Source organism: Entamoeba nuttalli (genome assembly GCF_000257125.1).
Source record: "Entamoeba nuttalli P19 unplaced genomic scaffold asmbl_6019, whole genome shotgun sequence".
Taxonomy (NCBI): domain Eukaryota; phylum Evosea; order Mastigamoebida; family Endamoebidae; genus Entamoeba; species Entamoeba nuttalli.
Genome location: NW_008577834.1, coordinates 1 through 2,141, shown reverse-complemented (window position 1 = coordinate 2,141; position 2,141 = coordinate 1). Strand labels below are relative to the sequence as shown.

The 2,141-nt window shown below is 22.2% G+C and overlaps 1 protein-coding gene across 1 annotated transcript; it reads right to left on the bottom strand.

The window, feature by feature from the left end:
- Positions 1-108: 108 nt before the first annotated feature.
- On the bottom strand, positions 109-788 carry ENU1_145720 (Rab family GTPase; the record flags this gene model as incomplete). The annotated part of the gene is made up of 2 exons (XM_008860474.1): positions 109-524; positions 581-788. The coding sequence occupies 2 exons, from the start codon at positions 786-788 to the stop codon at positions 109-111; spliced, it is 624 nt and encodes a 207-aa protein (XP_008858696.1).
- Between the last annotated feature and the right edge of the window lie 1,353 nt (positions 789-2,141).

Genomic DNA, 2,141 nt, shown 5'->3' with positions numbered 1-2,141 from the left:
TTTTATATTATTTTTCTTTTATTTTTGTTTGAATCATTTTTCTTTTGTTTTAATTTATAATGTTATTCTTTCTTTTCTTTTAAATATAATAATGAAAGAATTAGTCAATTAACAACAGCCACTTTGACCTTCTTGTGAAGATTCATTAGTTTTTGAAACTGCAACTCTCTGAGTAGAGCGGATATTACTTCCTTGGCTTCTTCCATTAAGAATATCTTCAACAAGAGTCATAAACATTTTTTTGACATTACTATTACTAGCAGCAGATGTTTCTAAGAAAGGAATACCTAATTTATCAGCAAGCTCTTGGCCTTGTTCAGTAGAAATAACTCTGTTTTGTTCAAGGTCACTTTTATTACCAATTAGTATTAAGTTAACTCCTTCATCAGCATTTTCTTCAACATTCTTTGACCAATATGCAATATTGTCAAAAGAATCTTTTGATGTAACGTCATAAATCATTGCAATACCAAGAACACCTCTGTAATATGAAGCAACAATAGTTCTAAATCGTTCTTGTCCAGCTAACAATATCTGAGTATTAAATTAAATCCATTACATTAATCAAAAAAAAACAAACCAGTGTCCCATATTTGTAATTTATATGGAGACCCATTGCACTCGATTCTTTTCATTCTAAAATCAATTCCAACAGTTGTTGTTACTTCTTTTGAAAACTTCTCATCAGAAAACTGTAACAACAAACTTGTTTTACCAACTCCAGACTCTCCTATGAGAATTAATTTAATTGTTGTTTCACGTTGAAATGTGCTTGGTCGTTGATTCATTTTTTCTCTTTAATTTTTTTAATAGTTCAGTTCCAAGTTTATTTATTTTTAATTATTTTTTTCCATAATGCTTGGAATTTTATTTTATTTTATTTTATTTTTTGTGATTTAAAACATTCTTTTTGTTTCTTTAAATAGGAGAAATTTGTAAAAATTGTTTAATCATATAATCGTCCTTTTTATCCTTTTTTTAAGTACAAATTGAATTAATTGAGAAGTTTGTTTATATGACTTTTTATAAAGAAAGATATTATCGTTTTTCTTTAAATCCTTTGAATATCATTTCTTTTTTTTCTAGTATCACCTTCGTAAAATAGTCTTAGTTGAACCAAAATATTTTCAGGTATAACAGTTGTGTTATAGAAATAGTTTATGGTTCAAATAATCCAATACTTAAACTTATAATTACCCATGAGTACTATACTTGAAACACAAAGTTGTTTCAGTATTTAAAGTATGAAGTAACTTATAATTAAAGACAAAAAGAATTTCCCAAGAAGTAATGACTTATTCTTTTTCATAACAACTGAAAAAGAATAATAAACTCGTTTAAAAAAGAAACTTATATCAATGCAATAACAATGAATGAGAAAAATAAAGTACAAATTGTAAAAGAATTTATTATTTTACACAATATTATCAAACTATTTATAAATAATGCAATTATATTAAATATTATTGTAATTTATTTATTTTAATGACTATTGAATTGTTAATGAATATTCATTATTATATTATTTTATTGCATATTTATTTTATTATTTTTCTGTATTGAATTTATTATTTGATTGACGTTAATTTATTAAACTAAATTCTATGTTAGTGGTATTTTCAATAGTACATATCTTTTTTTATAGTTGCTTTTTGTTTATTGATTTTAGTTGCTATTTTTACTTGTTAATCATTTATTCTTTATTTTCTATTTATCGTTATTCATTATTATTTTATATTTGAAATATTATTTAACATTTTCGTTGTTAATATTATCATCTATTTCCTAACTCATCATTCTTGAATTATTATTTAAACTATTTCTTTTTATATTAAATAATTCTGATATTATTTATATGTCAATTTCAAGTCACATTATATTAGTTCAAATCTATTAATGAATAAAATTACCTTTAATCAATGAACTAACATAGATAATGTTTCAATCGTTTTATCTTTTATAATACTAATTATTTTCGTTGGTACTATTTTTATTCATTTTCTTTTTTAAATAATTCTCTTTCCATATTCTTGTATTTACTTTCATTAATAAATGTTTCAAAATAATTTATTTTTAAAATGAATAATCAAAATATAAATAACAAAAAGAATTTTCAAATACAAATCTTAAATATAATAACA